This window comes from Oculina patagonica, chromosome 7, assembly GCF_052425735.1.
Source record: "Oculina patagonica isolate OP01 chromosome 7, crgOcupat, whole genome shotgun sequence".
In the NCBI taxonomy this organism is placed as follows: Eukaryota; Metazoa; Cnidaria; class Anthozoa; order Scleractinia; family Oculinidae; genus Oculina; species Oculina patagonica.
Genome location: NC_135764.1, coordinates 24211435 through 24233736, shown reverse-complemented (window position 1 = coordinate 24233736; position 22302 = coordinate 24211435). Strand labels below are relative to the sequence as shown.

At 32.9% G+C, this 22302-nt stretch overlaps 1 protein-coding gene across 1 annotated transcript; it reads left to right on the top strand.

Moving 5' to 3' along the window:
- The first annotated feature begins 368 nt into the window (after nucleotides 1-368).
- On the top strand, nucleotides 369-22106 carry LOC144660325 (cytochrome P450 3A24-like). The gene is made up of 3 exons (XM_078520936.1): nucleotides 369-523; nucleotides 1638-1810; nucleotides 20635-22106. Exons 1-3 carry the CDS (start codon nucleotides 448-450, stop codon nucleotides 21439-21441), a joined length of 1056 nt encoding a protein of 351 aa, XP_078377062.1. The 5' UTR covers nucleotides 369-447; the 3' UTR covers nucleotides 21442-22106.
- The last annotated feature ends 196 nt before the right edge of the window (nucleotides 22107-22302 follow it).

Sequence of the window (22302 nt, the reverse complement as noted above, 5' to 3'; positions counted from 1 at the left end):
TTTATTTATTCGTTGTTCTGGGCTAAACAACCGCGCCTGTGACACTCGTATTCACACCCGTTTATTGGGAACATACCGCCATTTGCAGCCAAATGTAATTAGACCGTGAATTTTACGACCGTTGTTTTTTAATCAACATCCATTTTCCATGATTTTTAAATCGAACCCAGTCGAACTTAATCGAGCCTAATCGAACTTAATCGAACGTTCGATTTAGTTCGATTACTCAAAATTTTTTGTGAGAGTTCGATTCTGTTCGATTACCGAACTTAATCGAACCTAATCGCGTGATTACAGTTCAATTCAGTTCGAGTAAGTTCGATTAATCGAACGTTCGATTTGGTTCGATTAGTAACGTCGGGATTTGAAAAGAACGTGTTGAATGCACGGGACGAAACCTGGAAGCGAATCCGTAACACACTGACGCCCACGTTCAGCGCGGGAAAGATGAAGTTGATGGTGCCGTTGATCGAGAAGTCGTGTGACGCGCTGATGGGCAAACTTGCGAAAATTGCTGATTCGGGTGAGTATCTCTCCCAATATATTTTCCTAGCCTTTCAAATTCGATCAGAAGACTTTTTTTAGTTCTCAAACGCAAAATCACTCTACGATACCTAACGTACACATTGCATTACTTGAAATATTTTGTTTACCCTACATTACTAACCAGTCTTGTACTATAATAGACTGTATTTTCCATTCCTATTTTTTACAACCTCGTATTACATAGCTATAAAGACAATCATTTTAAGGATAATCGAACAAAGTTCACGCGGGAAGTTTGGAGTGCACGAGAGATGCGTTAGAGTTGCTCGAGGTGTAGACGAGAGCAACTCTCTCGATATACGCACAGCTAAAAAGCATGACCCAATTCTTTTATATACCATGGTGGCACAATAGGAATTAGATAGGGACACCACGCGTGCTGTGTTATAATGGGATTGACGGCACATTCATGTGTCGTAACCTGAATAGTCACGGTGCCTTTCCATTGGATCCATTAATATTCCTTTTGAATTATAAATGAATTTTACAACTGTCACATGTGTGTGACATATACGACACATATCCTTAAAGGGACACTTTCACGAGCTTCACTTCAAAAACTCAAGAGCCTAAAGACGTATGGAAACCTATAAGTAGTGGTCCAGTTTTGTTAAAAACCACTATGCCAGTAACGGAAGCTATAAAAAAGGGATATTTTTGTGATACCATCAGGAACTTTAGATCTGAACTGAAAAAAAAGTTAGGCTGACTTTTTCAAGTTCTGCCTTGTGACCTGGAAAAACAGCTAGAAACTAATAACGGCTCCCCACTTCCTTCAACAACAATTTACTTCATGTCTTCATCTTGATGTTCTAGACGCATTTCGTGTACGGGCGAGAGTACTTCGCCAATTTTAGTACTTTTTACTGGAAAGCAGAAAAATCTCCGTGACATTGTCTCTACAAGTAACTGCACCCTTGTGAAACACATCTGAATATATATGTCACGTATATATGTAACAGATACATATAATGTGTATCGTTTTGTTCACTGTTTGTTTGTTCGTTTTGTTCACTGTCTGTTTGTTTTGTTCACTGTTTGTTCACTGTTTTAAATGTACTAAGACCTGTGCTACATTTATCTTTTTACAGATCAAAGTGTGGATATGCTGGACTGGTTCAGCAAGCTAACGCTTGAAGTGATTTTAGCCACGGCTTCTGGTGTGGACACGAACGTTCAGATGGGAGAAAACACAGATATGCTAGAGAAAGCGAAGGCATTGTTTCATATCCCGTTTATCGTCACACAGATAGCCCGACTGCCAGTAGTAATGTACTACACTCTGAGGCAAAAAATTTTTTGCCTTAGAGATTTAGTACATAACTACTATCAGCACTGGATTCCAAAAACTGAAGCCAAATCTGAAACCAAAACTGAAGCCAAATCTGAAAAACTAAATCTGAAAAACTAAATCTGAAGCCAAAGTGAAAAACCTAAACTGAAATCAAATCTCAGAATCAACCCTAGGTCAACCCAAGGTCAAAAAATGGAAACCAAACCTTGAAGCCAAATCTATAAACTAAACCTTGATTAAATGATAAAAATAATCTTTGATTATTTTTGACAATATTTAAAAAAAAACTTCTTATACTAAAATTCGAAAATCTGTAATGGAATAATGTGCGTTTAAACAAGCCTTGATATCATAACTGAAATATCAATCTGGAAAACCAAGCGAAGCCGAGTTTTATGCTGTTTTTATTATCATGGTAAATCTCTTGTACTGAATATCTGTTGTGAATTATCTTCTAAAACGATTATGATTTTTGTTATTTTTGAATTTATTTTTTCTTTTTCAAGGTCGGATAATACACTGTTTAAATCATTGTAAATGTTACATAGGTATTTGCTTGTTTCATTTTCTTCATTTAATAATTTTGTTAATGGCTTGCAATGTCCATCTTGTTTTAGTTTTTTTTCTAAATATACTAAAGTGTCTAGATTTTCATATACCAAATCTCCGAGTTTTGATAATTCTTTTAATGTTACGATATACTTCAGTGTGTTTATTGCGTCATCAGACATATTTTTGAATGTATCTGCTTTGAAACATATTTTCTTTAAATTTTCCATGTTTATTTTCATGTTGGTCATTTATCTATATATATAGTGTATGTTTTTATTTTTATGCGTTTTTTCATGAATCTCTTATACTCTTTTTTAAAAATCTTGCATCTTAGTGCGTTTAAAACAAACCTCGTTGACATAATGAAAATCAAAACCTAAGATCATAACCTAGGATAAACAGATGAGTTTGTCTTTAATATCCATAAGGATATGTTTCTATACAGCTATCCGATATGTATTTTATTGCGCGCTTGTCATATCCGAAGGTGTATACCTTTTCTTCATATTTGTTTACAATTTGTTTATTCTGTCTGGTTATTTTATTTTCATTTACTAATGTGAGTTCTTTGATTTCGTTCTTTACAATTTTAATCATATTTGCGTGATTCAGTATCTGGGAATTTTCATGGTTTAACCTGAAACCTTTGATAACACATTTCTGTTTATTATTTCCATATGTGAAACTGTAATTCTTTGGACCTCCAGAAACGAATGTATTATTTATAACATCACCGTCTAACTCATCTGTTAAATCGCCTAGCATATCGCCTGTTTCTATTGTCTTACCATTCTGGGATTCAATATACACAATACTATCGGTATCAAAATATAACACCTGTTTATCTAAATAGTCAAGTTTTTCATACAACATTAACCGTGCACTGCTGGTCGTGAAACATGCAATGTATATATTCGTATTATAGCTGTTATCAACAAACTGATCTTTGTAAGTGTAGCTCATTTGCACCATTTCTTCATTTATGAAATTCATGTTTAAATTATCTATTGTGTCATCTAGAACTACTTGGTAAAATTCATTTATATCAGTTACGTATTTACATTGATTCATGTTATTTCGTTGTCCAAATTTACCCCAAAGTGAGTTCAAGCACATTTTTGCAATAGCTCGTAGACCTGAATTTTCATGTAATTCACCTAATTCAATGTCTAATTTATTTTTGACTTTATTTCTGAACATCATTTCTTCTTTGTCATTTTTAAAATTATATTTTGTTGATTCGAGTTTTAACTTCAGAAATTTTTTTATATAACCTTTGAATAGATCATCGGATGACTTCTCAAAATGCCAAACCTCATATATTTTTATAATTTTATAGCCTTTTTCAATGGCCTTATTGACCTCATTTGTTGTCCATGTGCCTACAAATGCTCGTTCATTTTCACTATGTTGGCATCTTTCTTGTTGTTTTGATTTAGCACATGATATACACAGAGGGAACATTAGCTTTTCAGCCTTTTCACATTTGATTCTCTGAGGTAAAACAGGATGGTATAATTCTCTTGGGGGTAAAATTTTGCATTTTATGAATCCATACCATTTCTTATCGTATTTTTCTGGCGATATAATTTTTTCAGGATGACCTATGGGATATTTTTTGTAGAACTGAACTGATGGATACAGGGAACAAAAATCAACATATTTACCACATTCACCTTCTTTGAATTTATACAGCAGTTTTACAGCATTTGTTCGTCCACCATAGAAAGCATCTCTCGGGTTTAGTGGGGCAATCACTTCTCTATTCCAATCATTTTTATAATATTTTTGGAAACATTTATCATTTTTTAATTTACATTGCCACATTTCAATAAGATTGTAACCAGCAGATGTTATTTTGTTATTTTTAGCTTGTGTTTTATTATACAAAGTGCCCATATCGCATTGATTCTTATTATTGATAACATCAGGTTTGTAACAATCTGGACAACCATGCCAGAAACAACCTTGAAATTCATAAACAGTATTTGTTTCCTTACAAAAACCATCAACTTTTAATTTGTTATTGATGAGTTTTTCACCTCCTGCCAAAGCATGCTGGATCTTAATATTATTTTTCTTGCTTATGTAATCAAGCCATGCAATACTGACTGCACTATGGTTTTCTGTTTGAACAACATTATCAACCACAGCTATAGTATCTTTTGGCATATAATTACCTCTGTAAATAGCCATGCACACCCCAGCAATTGTGATGTATTTTAGTGGATCGATATTTTCTTGGATCATGAAATCTTGTCTGAATTTTAACATACACCTTCTTAATATATCAACATCCGAACGACAGTATTCAACTATCTCTTTTTTAAAATCGAAAACATAATTTTCATTAACACGATCGTCATACCATTGTAAAAATTTCTGTCTATCTTCTGTTTTCATTTGATTATAGCCATAATGTTTTTTGGAAGGCATCTCTCCTATATACTTTTGATTACAAACTTTGTTGAAATAATGTGGAAAATATCCTTTTTTCAACTCGTTTAAACCAAACGTTTTAGGAAACGATGATAACGATTGTTGAATGAAATTTAAGCTGTCGATTATTTTGATTCTTAATTGTGAAATTTCCATCATCATAATTTTTGCACCATTGTAAATACAATAAGGTTTGAAACCATTATCTATACACCATTTTAGTATAAAATGACTGTCATACCCTTTGCTATTATGAGCCAAAAGTGTATATCCTTTATACTTTTCATTGACGATTTTATTACAAAAACTATTAATATCATTGAAGATTAATTCATTACCATCGAAATCATGACAGATAGCTAAATTGACTTCGTGTATTCCAGTGTTTTGGGTACATTTGAAATCAAAAAATAAATATTTTTCATTATACGTTTTACATGAGTAGCAATAATCTTTTTTGAGAATGTTTTTATTTAATCGGCATGGTTTTTTGCTATTTTTGATGCAATTTCCACCCATAACTTTTATCTTTTTCATGAAACATTCATGTTTGCTTTCACAATATTTATTACAATTATTACACATTTTGAAACCGCATTTATGTATTTTAATATATGGTTTTAGTATGATTTGATTGCATTTTAAACATTTTGCTACACTGCTACATACTGAATCATCACTATCTTTTTTCGATCGGTTACTAGTATGGTTTTTGAAGCAAGTATTACCATGAAAAACACGATTGCATTGATTACATGTAACGTCTTTACCATTACATTTATTTCCATCTGGAAAATATTTGAAACAAGATAGACATTTTTGGGGGCATTTGTGTTTATCACGTCTCGTGTAAGCTTTTTTGCAACTATGACAGTAATATGCTACATTTAGAAAAGCTGTCATTGATTTTATGACATCAAAATGATTCCGTGTTTTGTATAAATAAATTTTGTCAATTTTACCATTATTAGCTGTATATATGATTTCATTAAACTGCTCAGAATCGATAATGTTAATCTCAATATCTAAATACGATGCAAAGATATTTACATCTTCTAAAGTATTGCCATACTCGTTAATTTCAACATTTGCATTATTATGAAGTTCTTTGGCTTGAATTTCTTGTAGTTTCCGTGATTTATTAAAGCCATCTTTCAACTGAGTTGTAGTGTAATTCTCAGGGTGTAAATTAGAAAAAGCTGTAACAATCCCCCTTGCTAAACATATTGTGTCATCATTTTTGATTGTGATAATACACTGTTTCCTATTCACAGTTTGCTTAGATAAATATAACCGACCTTTGCCTGCCGGTATTTTGACAGATTGAATGATTATTTTGCAATTTTCTAAATCTATTTCTTTATACTCCAACGTATTGATTACATCTGAAAGTTGATTTAACTTGAAATCAGAAACTTTTAACAATTTTGTTGAGATAGGATGATCTAATTCATCATTTGAAATTACTAATCTGAATCTATCATTACCTTTTAACTGCCTTTTCTTTATTGTCATTTCAACCATTTTTTCAAATACACTGAAAACATCATTTTTATTGTTTATGAAATTTTTTCGTACATTTATTTTGAATTCATTGGTATAAGCATTGAATTTTTTATTCGCTGTATTTCCGATTTCCGTTATTTTGAATAGAGGTTGGTCATTGGATGTTGAATCAAAAATACTGTCATCGAAATTAAATTCATTGAGTGTCCTGTTTAAGGTCTTATCGGTCTTATATTTTTGAATTTTATTGATTACTTTTTTCCTTGTTGAGTTTTTTACAAGATCTATCCATGTATAGCCTAGTGCCTTTGCATCACTCAGGTAACTTTTTGATAGTTGTTTAAGAGTATTATGGGTTTTTGTTATTGGTTTAGGAGTGTTTGAATGAGATTGGTATGTCTTCTTTTTTGGTATTTTACGCGAGGGGATGGGGCTTTTATTTGGCTTCTGGGGCTCGTGTGCTTTATGCTCGACCTTTTTGTGCTCGTGTGCTTTTGGTTCGGCTTTTAGTGATAAAATGAGTTTTATAAGCTCGGTTTTAGATAGATTGTTGAGATCAGATTCGTCCATATTAATATTGGTTGAGATATTTTTTTGTGTCATTTTTTGTGTACTATATAGAATTAGCATTTCTTTAAGTCCTTTTATAGTAAAAATTATTTTTGAGATTTTTTTGGTGCGTTTAAAAGATAACCAGAAATAAATATATTTTTGGTCACCTAAGGCAACAGATAACAGCAATTCATATATACTGTGCTATACAATATATAATTATATAATATTGCTTTCTATGTTTTCAGCTGGTATTATGTTGTATTGGTCTTCAATAGCCTTGATAACAGTATTTTTAATATGCTTCTTGGTCCTCATGTGAGAGTGCTTTCCAGCGAGCGTGTAGTCATGTTGACATGCATCACATATCCATGATTTGTTTAGCATATATCTGGTCTTGCTTTCCTTAATAGCGTTTTGTCTGTCTTCTTCATTATCATATTTTTTATTTCTTCCCATTTATTATATACTATATATTTATTTTCTTAAGTAGTTTTTAGTGCGTTTATTTTTGTATAGTTTAATTATGACTTAAAAATATAGTATTTTGTTTTATATATATATAGTTAAGATATGAGCGAAATTGCAATCGGTGATAAAATTTATATGTTGCATCCTATTTTTAGCCTATATGCAAGCACTAAAGATGGGCATGTAATTAATATCGTAAATAACAAATCATTAGTATCACACTTGGGAAAATCTAGAGAGCCTATGATTAAGGTCCGTGTACATAAGCAGGTTGGTTATAATACTATTAAATTATCTGATTTTATATACGAATGTTTTTATGGTCTTATTTCTGCTGATATGATGCTTAATTTCATTAATAATGATAAAACAGATGTCAGGTTAGACAATCTAGAGCTTGTCAATAAAAAAGAGCATTTATCTAAAAAAAATGTAAAACATATATTCCATATTATTTGCCCAAATTGTCATATCACCTTGTGTAATTCATGATAAAATATGTACTAGATAAACAGTCAACAGATAACAAATTTAATTATATACTGTCTACCAATATATAATTAAATATGGAAATTCAGATGCGTATCCCACTGTTAGTGACATGATTAATATTTAAAATGCTTCTTGAATGTTCTATGGGTAACAGTCCAAGGTTATGAGAAGTCGTATGATTTCCCTCAAGCAATCATATTACGGCAAGTAAGAATTCTTTTTATTATAAACCTTTCAAGTAAAATTTACCCAAAAAGTTTATTCTGAAATTTACTGCCCAACAAACCAAAATGGAAACCAAAATGGAACCAAAATGGAAACCAAAATGGAACCAAAATGGAAACCAAAATGGAACCAAAATGGAAACCAAAATGGAAACCAAAATGGAACCAAAATGGAAACCAAAATGGAAACCAAAATGGAACCAAAATGGAAACCAAAATGGAAACCAAAATGGAAACAAAACCAAAATGGAAACCAAAATGGAAACCAAAATGGAAACCAAAATGGAAACGATTTTTTTACTCAAAAAGTTTATTATAAAATTTACTGCCAAAAACAGCTGTGCCGTGAAGTTATGTGTGTTATATATATATAATGCTTTGTAATTCTGAAATCCACGATGAATTAAAAATTTTAAAAGAATCTATATGCCCTTTCTGCGATCAACTATTGATAGAAGGTAACAAGGATGCTGAACCATGTTGTAGTAAGCAGGATATGTCAAATCAAAACGGTATAAATGTTTGTATTAATTGCGGTTTGGTTCATGGTTCTATTTATTACAATGAGTATTTTGATTTTTACGAGAACAGACACAAAATATGGCGTAAAAGCATCTATCATCGTAAATACCATATTGAGAATGTTTTAAACGATTTATGTATTAAAAATGGAGTTCAATTGTCTCATAATCATCGCGATAAGATTTACAAAGTGTTTCATGAGATCGATACTATTCTTCCATCTATAAATAAAAGAAGAAAGAGGATGATCTCAACGAAATATATTATAAGACAGTTGTTTAAAATGCTCGGTATACCATACAATTTCATCTGTGTTACTGAATCAAAAAAAACGCGAGCTTTTAATGATCGGTATTGGGGTGAGATTTTAGCATTAAAATCGTCCCAGATCGCACGGATTATTCGGTAAATTTATCATCATACTTGAGCAGATATCGATCGATTATTGGACCGGTATCGCATATGTAGTCGTCAATGCTTTTCATTGTATTTAGGATGCTAGACGGATTATAATTGCCACTTCTCATAGCGCCTTTAATAGAGTTCAAAAGGTGTTGATAGCTTTGGTAAGCATATATGGAGTTATGAATTTTTAGTTCGAGATTCTTATGTATCATCAAAGCCTGAATCAATAATGAAATTGTTGATATTGTGATCAAAGCAATGCCACCAGTCGCTATAGAGGAGGCGAATCCGCTTGATGCAAATATGATAGACAATGAATTCCCTAATAACTTCCATTTTTTGAAACGTTTAACAGCCTGCTTATAAGCCCAACATTTTCGATGATATGTTTGATAATAAGCTTTCAACTCTATAATTTGGTCTTCAGTAAGTTCGCTTGATATATGGTTCCATGTAAATATGCATTTTCGATGTTTAGTCATATATATTAGTTATATATGATTTTTTTGCTTTATTATTTTGTTATTTTACCATTGCGCTTGTTCTTTATTGTGTAATACAGCTTCCTTATGTTTTGAATTAATCTCTCAATAGAATCAATAATATTGCTAACCAATTTCACTGTTTTCATATAATTTAATTAGATAAAATCGTTGGAGTTAGATAATTTATTGGAAGAATACAGCCTTTGTTTTATCTAAAAATTGGATTTTATGGTACTCTCTACCATTTATCGGATATGCAGTTTTACTAAAAGCGATTCTTTGTACATAGTAATCTGAACTGATTTTAATGTTGGATACATTGATATTAAACCCAGACAATGTTTGATCAATACTCATAGCATTATTGCAAACAGCGATTCTAAATTGATTTCCTATTTTAGTATACCAGAGATTCAAATATTTATCAAAATATGTTCCTCTTATTTGCTCTGTATATGAATCTAGATCATAATCGATGAATAGCTTATTATGCTCCACTTTAACCCACGGAAAACTAAAACTATCACCCTCGATAAATTCAATTTTAATCCTTTTATTATCACTGGGCTTATAGTCATATTTAAATGCCATATATATAGTCCAGTCATTGGATTCAGTGATATTTTCATTTAAATTAATTTCAAAACCACTCATAAAGCCGTTTTTTGGATCAAAATCTTCTAACAATTTTGTGGGATTAAAGACAAGATTGCCATTTAATCCAGACACTACAGCACCGTTACTATCTGACATGATGAATTCATATGGATCCGTTAGATCATAAAAATACTCGAAAATTTTATGGTAATAGCTGATGTTTCTTTTCTTATCCATTTTTAATTCAAGATCAGACTTCAAATTGTCCCGAAAATTTTTTAACTGTTCAAAATTAACAGCTTGGTCATTAGTAGTAGCTGGTTTAATACCATAAATAGCCTTTGTTTTCATATCAATCGATGCATTGAAAGCTATTCTATCATTTTCAACATAATATAGCTGATCGTATATCCTAGGATCAACGTTACTCTGATAACCTTTTATTCCATAAATCACGATATATGTTTGTAATTTTGGGACATATGCGTTCCCTGATTTCATCTTTAAAACGATATCAACATAGAGATAATTATTAGGATGTTGCTGATATTTATTAATTTGTGCTATTGTTCGACTATATCCATCATAAACTCGCGTAGTTGATTTGTCGATGTTGTCGATTGATGATACAATATCGATATCTAGACTATCATGATCTATTTCAGCTGGAAAAAATAGCTCGAAAACCATTGTGTATCGATTGATTGGTAAACTATATACATTGATACCTAATCTGCTTGAGTAGTATCCTTTGTTTTTGTCAAGTACCAGCTTACTGTCTACAACTTTCGTATTGATCTTATGGTATGAATTCGGATGATCGATTAAACTGCCTAACTTTATATCATCTTCCTCGCTTAATTGATTGATACTATCGGCCATTATATGGGCAAACGTGTTTTCTTGGCCAACGGAAGTTATATGACTGCTATCAACATGATCAAGCATATATTTTTTGTTTACAGCGTCTGTATCATTGGTTGGGAATTTTAGATGGGTTATATTATACCCACCCATATGGAGATTTGCCTGCATCATGTTACTACCGTGAATATCAAGCTTGCTTAGAATTTTTTGAGTCAAAACGCGTCCTACGACCTTCTTTAAAAAACTGTTATCAACGTACGATTTGTCTGCTTTGTTTTGAAGGCTTTGAGCTAAGACACCTCCTGATTTCTTCGTTAAATATGTAGTATCGGTGTACGATTTGTCAGCCTTAGTAGCAAGTTTGGTATCAATTTCAGTCCTTACTTTGTTATCCTCAACACTAACATAGCCTACGTTTGGTACAGATCGATCGTTATATAAAGTTGGATAATACACTTCGGTATTTTGCAATGAAAGGCCGGCACAATCAAACACTGTTTCATTTCTGTTCTTTTTAAGGAAGAATTGGTTAAGATATCGTTTATTTACGGCCGTCTCGAGATCCCTTGAATAATTTTCAATTGAATCATCGATCGCAACGTCATCAGGCGTTTTTAGCCCTATTACTCTCTTTTTGTTCAAATTGAAATTACCTTCAGGCGTAACATCAAAGCCGACTCCTGGGTCACCCTTTTCACCTCGAGGGCCTTTAATTGGCGTAATATTAGTGTTATTTGATTGTAATAAACCGTTTGAGTAACTCATATTATATCAATCAGTTATATTATATTATATTTTTTCATTGAAATTCTTAGTTACGAATTTTCGTGGCTTATCAATATATAAAAAGCTAAATGGGTCTGCAGTTGCTTTGAGATAGTCGTTTTTACTGATTCCAAGTTCTCTGCAAATCATTCCTTGTTCATTATTAGATGGGAATTCGAAAATACAGTGATGAGTACAATTTAATCTGATTGTTTTATCGGTATTATAATAGCTTTGAGATAAATAAATGCAACTGCAATTTTTATTTCTTGAATTTGTAAAATAGTTGCGTATTTCGCTATCATTTTTTGATCCCGTATTGAGATAATCGTCAAAGATGACTAGTTTTTGTCCTTCATCTGATATTTTATCAAGCGGTATTATTTTATCATTACTTGCTTCAATAACAGAATAACCAGCCTCTTGATTAAGGGGTTCAAAGGTATTGAAAAGATGTTGATATTTTGATTGTTGAAGATTTTTCCCATACAAATATATTTTATCATAAAACAATAGCCGATATATCATATCAAGTAAAAGGTTTGATTTACCTCCGCCTGATGGTGATGAAATCAGCATCCGGAAACATTGATTTGGCATGAAATCGTATAGTTGTCTAAAGTTTGAGGCCATATCGTCTTCAGTGTCATAATTCGGTATTCTCATTATATTATATGGGTATATTATTTTCAGTTCAACAAGGTGTTCAACACGGTGTACATCAAGGTGTTAAACGCTATGTTAAATGTTGATTTTTATATTCAATTTTCATTTTTTATGTAACGTAATAATATAAAATAAAATGAGTTTACTTAGATGGAAAGAGCTTGCAAAGAGTAAATCTGATTTGGGCGATAAAATCAATTATGTTAAAAATGCAATCACACAAAATAATATTGGTCAGCAGACAAGCCAACAGTCATTTTCGAAGGTATTCAAACCAGTGACAAGTAAATTAGATGATGTAATTAAAAGTAATTTGCAGATAGCAAAAGTACCCAAAAATCGTGTCAAAAAGGGGATGAGAGGTGAAATGGAAGCTCCAGATTACTATCCTGAAGTTGATCCTTTTGAGGATATGGACGTAGATAATTTATTTGATGAGCCTGTAATGCCACAAAATGAAAAACAGATTGTACCGAAACCACCAACATATGAAGAATCTTTAAAAGATCTTTTAGAAGGAAATAAGGAGATTTTTGTTGATCCCCAATATTTTCCTGAATATGAAGATGAATTACCTCCTGAATACGATGAGGATGAAATTGATTATGCTTTAGATGCTGATGATGAAGTAAGTGAAATACTAGAAGACGTTGGTATCGACGATTATGATGTAGTGCAAATGAAATTAGATCAGCCTGAAATGACACCAAAAAAAACCAAGAACTATCTTAATAAGATTTTAGAGAAAGCCAAATATAAACGGAGACAATTGAAAGGTTTCAAGGCGAATGTTACTAAAGAATATAATAGGGGAACTATATCTGAAGCGGAAAGACAGATTAAAAATAAGAGAATAAGCAATGCAAGAGTTGCATTAAATGACTACATAAATCATTACGAAAGTAAAGCCAAAACGATAAAAGGTTCTGGTATTCGAAAAAATCAGAAAGGTGGAAATGTTATATTTTTTAACGATGTAAAACAGCTTCTCAAAAAATTGGAATTGATCATCGGTTCAATAAACGCAGGAAACACATCAGTTAAAATGCGAAATATGGGAGTCGCTATATTAGACACACTTTTAAAAAGGTCTACTATAAATAAACAACAATATAAACAGATATATAATCTGTACTTTAAAGTCTAATTTATGTAACTGTATTATATATATGGATCGTGAGTTAGTATTATCATCATATAGTGTTAAAAATCAAGGGAATAACACTCCTCAAAATTTTACAACTAAATTCAACAGGCCTATAACATTGGATAGCAATTACCAATATATGATAGGTCTCAATCGTATTATTAACATGTCATTTACATGGTTTAATGTAAATCCCTCATATGGTAATCAGCTGATTAAATATAGTTCAGATAATGGGAATAAATTTGAAGACATAACTTTCCCTGCAGGTGTTTGGAATTATTCTGAATTTGATGAATATATTAAAGAGATTACTAAGACGGGGGATGATGATAACCCTATATATCCCATCTCTATTGATTTTGATTCAACAACATTCCGAGTCACAATCACTTTATCTCAAAATTATCAACTTGATTTGACGCATAGCAATTTCAACGACCTTATAGGGTTTGATAAAAAGGTATTAAAGGATGCGGTTAATATTGGTCCAAGAGTCCCAAATCTAAGCCAAGATACCGATATATTAAATGTACATTGCGATCTAGTCAATACTTCTTTAGTCGATGGCGAAGAGTCGGATATCATTTATACTTTTTCGACCAGCGTACTACAGCCGAGTTATTCGTTTACAATCGAGCCTCGTAGGGTCACATATAACCCTGTTAATAAGCAACAGATAAGTAGCATTCGAATATACATAACAGATGGGAAGAGACGGTTAATTAACCTGAATGGAGCGGATACGTCTTTTTCATTAATTTTGAAAAGGAAAGAATAATATAACATAATAGTATATAATGAAACCATATGAATTCAAGAGGTTTTACCATCCAAAATTTGGTAAATTTGTATATAAGCACAAAGGGTCAGGGATTATCGTTGATAACATTTTCAAACCGATGAAGAGTGTTATGTCGTCTGTTGTTAAAAAAATTGTCAAGCCCTTAGGTAAGAAGGCGATAAAATCAGGTATTTCTCATGCAGGTGATAAACTGGGTAAAAAGGCATCAGAAAAAGCCGGAGACCTTATAATGGAAAGGCTTAGGAATATGAGGAAGGGAAATGCAGGGCAAAAGGCACTATCCCCAATCTTACAGAAAGTAAATGCCTCACCTGTCAGACACCAACAGAAAAATGAAAGTACTGATATGATCATTAATAGATTAATATCAGGATCAGGTGTAAAAAGAAGGCGTTGAGTAAAATGAATAAAATGATTAAAAAAATTGGTACATAATTGCAAAATTATATAACATAATAATATAATGTCTTTCAGAACAAGTGAATACTTACAGAGATATGAGTTGGTTCGATTTCAACTCGATGATGTTATTCGAGTCCCAGCTAACGGTCAGCACCAACTTAAAAACGGCTATAAGTTCACGATTAACGATAGAAGTTCATTCTACGATTGGTATAATGCGTATTTCGAGGTACAATTTCAGGTGCAAATGTTAGCTGATGGAGCAACCACGGGGGCAAATCGTATCACAGTTATTAATGGAGCACATTCATTGATTGCCCACATGATGATTAAATCAGCAGGAAAAATCGTTTATGATACCGATAATCTCCATAAAGTTACTTTCGTTAAGAACCTCCTCGAATATAGTGACGATTTTAGTCGCTCAGTAGCAAAAAATAGTCTTTGGTATCTAGATACCGACCATAGGATAGCAAATGCTAATCAGAATGCAGGGTTTGAGGCTAGGCGACTTTTGACGACAGGTCTCAATGATGTCAATGTTGTTATACCTCTAAATCGTTACAGTTTCTTTGAAGAGCTGGAAGGTCGAATGTTACTCCCAATGCAACTCCAATTCAATATACAGTTACAGAATGACGCCGAATTACTTAAAAAGGCCGATGATGTAGCTGATGGACGAGTGGTCCTTAATAGATTCCTTCTATGGGTCCCAAAATTGACTCCAAAGGACAGCCTATATGATAAGTTTGTTAGTTCCTTCTTGGTAAAGAACACTTGGACGTATATGCGCGAAATGTATGAGGTTTCCGCACCAACGAATAGCAGTGGATTCTTCCAGATATCATCCAGTATTGATAATGTTAAGGCTATCTTTGTATATCTACAACGAGCTAAATCAAACAATGCAGATGAAAATCCCTATGAATTTGATACCTACAATATCAATCTTGACCGTGGGAATGGTAGTTATTTGACAACATGCCGATTGGAATACGGCAACGGAGTGTTTTATCCTGAGACCGAATATGATAGTGAGTCCAAAGTTAGGATCTTCAATGATTTGATGTCTTATGGTATGAGAAAGAATGATTACAACAGCGGTACACAACTCAACTTGGCAAATTACAACTCTCTCTATCCTATTATCTTTTTTGATTTATCATATCAAGCAGAGCGAGTAACTAGAGACCCAAAGCAGTTGATATTCAGATATAAACTAAACGCTAATAGTGCGGGAGATAGTCCTTTCAACGTCCATGCCATCGTTCTTTATGATGAGACAATCGTCATTGACAAGGTGGGGAATGAGCTGGTTATTGTATAAATCAATCAATTGAATATTATGTATAAACCATTCTATTTTGTATACGTTTTATAAACAAGAAATTATATAACATATAATATATATACAAGTAATGACAACTTATCACTCTCATAAAGTAAATCTGTCAGAAGGACAGCGAAGGAAGCTTTTGACTGCTTATAAAAATAAAAGTGAGATCACTATTCGCTTAAGCAATTCAGATATGACTGGCAATGACAGTTTAATGCTAACTCAACGACAAATCAATAAATTGAATAAGGCTAAGAAGTTAGGTGTTGGATCTGATTTAAACATCTCAAAGTCACATATTCGAAAGGTCATTAGGGTCGGTCATGGGGCACCGCGAATTGGTTTTCCAATGATTGGAATTAGTGCTCCGAAAACGAAAACAAGATCAGGAAGGTCAACAACTAACAAATCAACAACTGATAACACTTCAAAGAAGGATGGGGGAAATATCAGAATACCAAGTAAGAAAGAGATATTATCTTATAGGAGTCCTCCAATAATTGGATCATGGAATGAGTATAATAGGTTCCTCAAATCGGGAGGTCTGATTGTTCCAAAAAAAAAGATTTTAATACCCAAAAAAGTAAACAAGCCAAAATTCCATAAGAATATTCCCATGAGTAATTTTGATCTAATAAAATGGTGTTCATATTTGAATATACCAATAAAAAACGTACTAATGAGAGACGAGACTGTACCACATAACCATAAACAAGCATTATTTATATACAATCTTCAACCCTCATATATGAGGGGAAGCCATTGGGTTGCTACTTATGTAAAAGATAAGGTAATCAATTATTTTGATAGTTTTGGCATGCCTCCATTTCAAGGTATAGTCGATCACGCAAAAAAGAAGAATTTAACATTGCTACATCAAAACAATCAGATCCAGAGCATAAATACAACCACATGCGGATACTTTTGTCTATACTTTCTCAACGAAATGAATAAGGGGAATTCGTATTATAATTTATTGAAAGTGTTTGACATATATTACACAATGAAGAATGAAAAATTCATTCAACATTATTTCAGAAATATATAACTCATATATATACAATGACTAAATCGTATTGTGTACGTGAAAAAATACAAACTAATTCAGTTCCTGGTTCTGAAAAATATGTGAGAACAAAAAACAATCGTTTAATGCTCAAATCGAAATGCGTTTCTTGTGGTATTACTAAAACTCGTTTTGTGAGTGAGAAAAAGGGGCGAGGAGTTGGTGAAACGATTAACAAAAAGGTCGGGGAAAAAATTCCTGGTTTTCAACAGAGCCAAGACATTGCTAGCTTCATTATGCGTATAACTGGTGGTGATAAGGATTTATTTAAAAAGTATTGGTCGGGAGATATCGTAAAAGGCATAGTAAACCCTCGTAGCGGTATTCAAACAAAGAGTTTTTGGAAGCCAGCAGGTTCGTATGCTAACGAAAATACCGATCCAAAATGCAATTACAGTGAATATAAAAACGGTAAATGGATTAATCATTATTGCGATTAATATCTAATCAATATATATATAATGGTTAAATCGTATTGTGTACGTGAAAAAATACAAACTAATTCAGTTCCTGGTTCTGAAAAATATGTGAGAACAAAAAACAATCGTTTAATGCTCAAATCGGAATGCATTTCTTGTGGTATTACTAAAACTAAATTTGTCAAAAGTCAAAGTGGCGGAGCTCTTGCTCGTTATAAAGGCCCTTCTACTGTTGATAAAATAGCCTATGTAGCATCAAATTTTGTAACTCCATCACCTAGCTTTGCTTCAATGGCAAGAATTTTAGCAGGTCAAACTCTCAAAGGTGTAAAAGACAATGTTGATTACTATAAAAAGGGTAAGGGTTTTGATATCCACAAAGCTATTCTGAAAGTAGCTCCAAAAGAAGGCTTTGTTATACCCGGCCATAAATATACCGGTCCCGGGAATCCTCTTGAAAAACAGGTCAAATGGGATCCAAATACTGGTAAAATACTTAAGATATATCAAAAACCAACTGGTAAAACAGATGCTGTATCGATGCAACATGATGTAGATTACAGCGTCTGTGCAAATAAACCCTCAAAAGATCAGGTTAAATGCAAAAACAAAGCTGATAAAAAGATGGTAAAAGCCCTCGATTCTATTCCGTGGAAAGACAGACAATGGGGTCATGCTATTGCTCGTAATACAATTGCAACAAAGGAAAAGTTGGGTTTGGGTGTTAAGCCAAAAAAAAACGTAAAAAAACGACAGGTGAAGAAAAATGGCAAGAAAAATTAGCTGATGAATTACATACAGCAATAAAACGTAACTTTACTAAACGACGTGTTATAGTTAACCATATTGATGAAATATGGTGTTCGGATTTGGTCGAAATGCAACAGTTTAGTAAATGGAACAAGGGATATAGATATCTTCTCATGGTACTGGATGTTTTCAGTAAATATGGTTGGATAGTGCCTCTAAAAGACAAAAAAGGTGAAACTGTAACTCAAGCATTCAAAACCATATTCAAAGAGGGGCGTAAACCTCAATATCTTTGGACTGATAAAGGGAAAGAGTATTACAATAAAAATATGAAGGAGCTTTTGGAAAAGAATGGTATAACACTATACTCAACCGAAAATGAAGAGAAAAGTAGCGTATGCGAACGATGGAATAGGACAATTAAAACCCGAATGTGGAAACAATTCACTGCTCAAGGTAATACGACGTACCTCGATATGCTACCTAAGCTGTTAAAACAGTATAATAATACCAAACACTCAAGCATTAAAATGACACCCGTAGAAGCATCGAGGAAAAAGAATGAAGGCTTAGTATATTTCAATTTATACGGTGATATGAAAACATCAAAACAGAAACCGAAATTCAAAATAGGTGATAAGGTTCGAATATCGAAGTATAAAAGAAATATTTTCGATAAAGGGTACACGCCAAACTGGACAGAAGAAATTTTTACCATCGATAAGATACAATACACTAATCCTATTACTTACAAATTGAAAGATCTCAATAATGAAGACATACAAGGAAGTTTTTATGAACCTGAACTGTTAAAAGCAAAACAGGACGTATTCAGAATTGATAAAGTCATTCGGAGGGATTATAAGAAGAAACAAGCTTTAGTGAAGTGGAAAGGATATAATGATGATTTTAATAGTTGGATACCAATGAAGGATCTACAACATATATAAAATTCGTGCTTATTGACTTAGGCATCTTGAATCAATTCTGAGAATAAAAGTTTATTTTATGACAAACGTTTATATAAAAGTTTGTATAAAAGTTTATTGTAATATGATTGGTTAGTTAATATAAACAATAGAACATTCGAATCTATTGTATTGAACCAAATATTATGAAACCATGACAATAATGCAGATGTTTAACCTTGAACTATAAAATATTAATCACCATAATTTTAAAAAAGTCATAAATATATATAAAAAATAACGAATCACAAGAAATATATAACATTAAAAATTTACCATAACTGTCGGTTAAAAATATATAAAAATTTCTAAAGTATATATATAAATGGTTGAAGTTCGAAGATATTTTACTGAAAAAGACAAGATGGATGCAAAAAGAAGGTCCAAGACTTTATATGCATCTAAAAAGGAATGGTTTTGTGTCATTTGCAATAATTATAACTATAAATTATCCGGTAAATGGAGACATCTTTTGACACAAAAGCATATTAATAACAGCATCATTTACAACAAAAAATCAGATTAAACGCACTGTATAAATGATATAAAAAATAATGTATAATAAATATTATAATGACATCAAATTACATCAAAGAAAAATTCGTTGAGATGATGAATATCATAGAAAAACATTGCATTAAAGACAATACACTTTTCTTACAATTAAGTGAAAAGGAACAATCAAATAGATTAGTTAACATTTGTACTGATCTCGGTATTATATCAAATATGATCCTACATAAAAACATGTTCAAAAATCTGATAAAAATACAAAAATATTATATTGAAAATGTAATATAAGACGTTCATTTTAAACGCACTAGAATCCAACTTGATAAAAGGAATAATTAAACGCACTAAGATGCAAGATTTTTAAAAAAGAGTATAAGAGATTTTGAAATAAATTTCAAAAACATCATAAAACTCGGCTTCGCTTGGTTTTCCAGATTGATATTTCAGTTATGATATCAAGGCTTGTTTAAACGCACATTATTCCATTACAGATTTTCGAATTTTAGTATAAGAAGTTTTTTTTTAAATATTGTCAAAAATAATCAAAGATTATTTTTATCATTTAATCAAGGTTTAGTTTATAGATTTGGCTTCAAGGTTTGGTTTCCATTTTTTGACCTTGGGTTGACCTAGGGTTGATTCTGAGATTTGATTTCAGTTTAGGTTTTTCACTTTGGCTTCAGATTTAGTTTTTCAGATTTAGTTTTTCAGATTTGGCTTCAGTTTTGGTTTCAGATTTGGCTTCAGTTTTTTTTTTGGAATCCAGTGCTGATAGTAGTTATGTACTAAATCTCTAAGGCAAAAAATTTTTTGCCTCAGAGTGTAGTACATTACTACTACTGCCATTTGGCGATGCATTTTTTCGGTTACTAATATATCTACGTGGTTCCCAACCACTTTATTTAAAAGCCGTCGCAGAAGAAATCCTAAAAAAGCGACGCCAGCAGGGATTCACGGGACGGAAAGACCTCCTCCATCTAATGATGACTGCCAACGAAGAGACCACGTTGGAAGGGGTCAGCAGACTTTCTGACGACGAGATTGTGCACCAATCAATCATTTTCTTATTGGCTGGCTACGAAACGTCAAGCAACACGTTGAGCTTTACCGTGTATTACTTGGCTCTAAACCCGGATGTTCAAGACAAGCTGAGGACAGAGATCAAAGAAGCCATGGAGTCCAATGCCAAGAAGCCTTTGTACGATGTGGTCCAGAACATGGAATACCTTGATTGCGTCATCAAGGAGTCTCAGCGACTGTGTCCCCCGGGTGCATTCCCCAACCGGCAATGTTCTGAAGATTACGACCTCAATGGAATCCATATACCTGCTGGAACGGAGATTATGATTCCAATATACGCCCTCCACCATGACCCCGATGCCTGGGAGGACCCGGAGAAGTTTGACCCCGAGAGATTCCGAGGTCCCGCGCAAGACAGCCGCCATGCCTTCCAGTTCCTACCATTTGGTGCCGGACCCAGAAACTGCATCGGGATGAGGTTTGCATTGATGGAGATCAAGATCACTCTGGTGCGAATCCTGATGAAGTACAAGTTTGTAGCATCACCAGACACACAAGTACCTCTGAAACTTCACGCTGGCGCTACCTTGTCGGCAAGAGATGGGGTTTGGGTCAAAGTAAAGACTATATAAGTTAAACAAGTTGTAAAACTGGACTGATACGCCTGAAAATAATAGTTAAAATTATACTGGATTTGCAACACAAAGAAATCATTCATCATTCAGAAATCATTCTTTGAACAATGTTTGCAATATTACCTCATAACTCTTCTGTACCGAGAATTGTAGCGAAGCATTATTTCAATGTATTCATCAATGTATTCATGTAGGCATCATATAGTTTATATTTTGATCTGAGCTTTCTTAAAGTTGCTTCAGTTATTTGACGAGATAACACGTAAGCTAGAAGGCCACGCAAGGAGAAGAAGAGAAGCGGCCTTTCCGTACCTTTCGCGTTTCCCAAACGGAGACTATTGAAAATTATTGCTGAGTTTTCGATGACGCGTAAGTTCAAAAGTCTTAATGAGGGATCTTCGGAAATCCTCGACTTATCTTCGGCAATTGTCGAAAGTGTCTGGGCAACTTTGAAATCTTTGAAGGTCTTTTGGCGTTTTTCGGGAACCAAGCTCGTAGTTCGGATAATTCGGAATCGTTCTCCCCTTTTGTGCATTTATCTTATTCTTTCATCTTTTTGTGTGTTTTCCGAGTGACTGGTGTAGCCAGTAGACAGAAAACTTAGAAGGGAGTACCATTGAGAAACCTGTACGTTCTTTTCGCCTTATACCCAATAAAGGACCTTATTGACCTTGGTGACGCTGTTTAGTAGTGTGATTCCGGCATTAATTTGTCACGAAATCTGACTTTTATTTTGGTACTACAATACTTGTCACGGTGGAACAGTAAAACAGCCAAATATTTATGAAAAAAAAAAAGAAATGTACCAGTAGATGTCGCAGTTATAGAACCCTTTGTTCTGAAGATGATGCGTGCTCT